Below are 1829 nucleotides of genomic sequence, written 5' to 3'. Positions count from 1 at the left end.
AAAAAAAAACAAGACGCTATACTCCCTCGCTTCCTTTTTGCTAACAATATGTACCTATTGGCAACAAACGTTATTCTTATGCACGTGTTATGCACCGTGTGACTTGGTTTATCAAAACGTGGTAAATCTAATCGATAAAACCGTCAAAAGCCGTGTAAGCTGTAGACGTTTACGCATGAGTTCAATCCATTTCAATCGGTTATCGTTGTATGTTCGTGGTTCCGTCTTGACATGCTTCACATTGTGCCAATCTTACCGTTTAAATGGGTATATCACTGTGTGGTCCCGACGAGAGTGCCATTTTCGATAGCGTCGATAGCGAACGCTGCGAAAAACTCGAACAATCCGACGAGGTTTCGTTGAACAACTTGCGAAAGCTGAAAAAAACAAAGTAGACGTTAGATTTCCGTCCCCAATGGACGTCTATTTTCTACGATACATACAATTTTCTTATGCCACTTTCGTTGCTCTTTTTCCACGGTGCATCATCCGGTTCGTACGGCAATGGTCCTTGTACCGGCAGTTCGCTGAAATCCACCGTAGGCACTACATTGCTGGGTTCTTTCGGGAACACGTTCGATTTGTTGCCATTCTCTGTCCCGGTTCCAATCGCTTGGCACGTCATCAGCTCTTGCTCCAGATCGCTAACACGAGCCTTTAGCTCGTTGCGATCGGTAAGCATCTCTTTTAGCTCAACGGTAGAGAACCGTGGACGCTCATCTTCATTCACGCGGTTTGCCAAATCTTCGTTTTCCTTTTCAGCCAACCCAAGCTGCATTCGGAGTGCCTTAATTTCGTGATGTTGGTCTTGTATTTGGGCCAGAAAATCAGCCCTCTCCTCGCAGAGCGTAATGATCTGATTGTGGGAAAGCTTTTGCCGCCTGCGGCTTTCACTTACCACCTTCTTCAAGCGATCGTTCTGGCTCGACAAACTTTCGATTTCGGCCATCTTCTCGCACAGTTCCATCTCTTTGCGCTTCAACTTTTCCTCCAGCTGCGAGAGTTGGATTTTGTACTCAGATTTCAACACACCTGCCTCCGGCTCCTGCATGTTAGAGCCATTGGGAAATTCATCGTTCGTGCCACCGTTCCGCGAACGATCGTCGGATTGATTAGTGCTTTCGCTAGCCGACTGTGCAATTCCGCGCTGAAGTTTTCGATTCTCTTCCTGCAGTTTATCAATCACGTTGAACAGCTCTTTCGCTTCGGTGCGCCACTGATCTTCAATCGCTTCAAGCTCCTGCGTGGGTTGGACAAAGAAAAATCAACATGTGCGTATTGCGTTAGTTAGCTTCCATACCACTGCTACACCCGTACGGCATACCTTTTCGTAACGGGACCGTGATGCAGCCTTCTGTTCCTTTTCCGCTTCGAGTTGGGCAATCTTTTCCTGCAGCTCCTGCAAGGTGGCATTTTCGTTTTCATTCTGGCAGGTCAACGTTTCCATCAACTCCAACGCATTGACCACTTTCGTAATCAATCCCGACACTGCGTTCACCCCATTCGCATCGATTATTGTTTCGAATTCTTTTCCGATTTCCAGTGCCAAATCGTACACATCCACCACGGTTAACTTTTCTGCCGCATTCATTGTGCTGCTTGATGCTGGTATGCTGTTGAAAGCTTGTTAATAACAGCACGATTTCTTTGCAAACAATACGAAAAACCCGTATCAATATGCGATAATGCACTGGAGTTTTTTTTTACTGTTGATGAAATTTATTTTTTCTTTGGCACCAAATGACAAAAGCAGAAGCCAAATGTCAAATGGATGCAATGTGCACATTGAGCGAAACCGTTGAACTCTACGTCATATTTATTTTTCAGTA

General features: G+C 45.4%; 1 protein-coding gene across 1 annotated transcript; it reads right to left on the bottom strand.

Moving 5' to 3' along the window:
* Positions 1–259: 259 nt before the first annotated feature.
* On the bottom strand, positions 260–1591 carry LOC128714681 (RILP-like protein homolog). Its single transcript, XM_053809556.1, has 3 exons — positions 1325–1591; positions 444–1240; positions 260–377 (listed from the first exon to the last, which is right to left on the bottom strand). Exons 1-3 carry the CDS (start codon positions 1589–1591, stop codon positions 260–262), a joined length of 1182 nt encoding a protein of 393 aa, XP_053665531.1.
* Positions 1592–1829: the final 238 nt, after the last annotated feature.

Source organism: Anopheles marshallii, chromosome 3 (genome assembly GCF_943734725.1).
Source record: "Anopheles marshallii chromosome 3, idAnoMarsDA_429_01, whole genome shotgun sequence".
Taxonomy (NCBI): domain Eukaryota; kingdom Metazoa; phylum Arthropoda; class Insecta; order Diptera; family Culicidae; genus Anopheles; species Anopheles marshallii.
Note: the sequence above shows the minus strand (reverse complement) of the source record. Positions and strands in the feature narration are given on the sequence as shown.

Coding starts and splice junctions, on each gene's coding strand:
- LOC128714681 (XM_053809556.1), bottom strand. CDS start 1,591: ATGAATGCGGCAGAAAAGTTAACCGTGGTGGATGTGTACGATTTGGCA. Junction 1,241..1,324: donor CACGGTCCCGTTACGAAAAG/GTATGCCGTACG, acceptor CAACCCACGCAG/GAGCTTGAAGCGATTGAAGA. Junction 378..443: donor GAAAGTGGCATAAGAAAATT/GTATGTATCGTA, acceptor TGTTTTTTTCAG/CTTTCGCAAGTTGTTCAACG.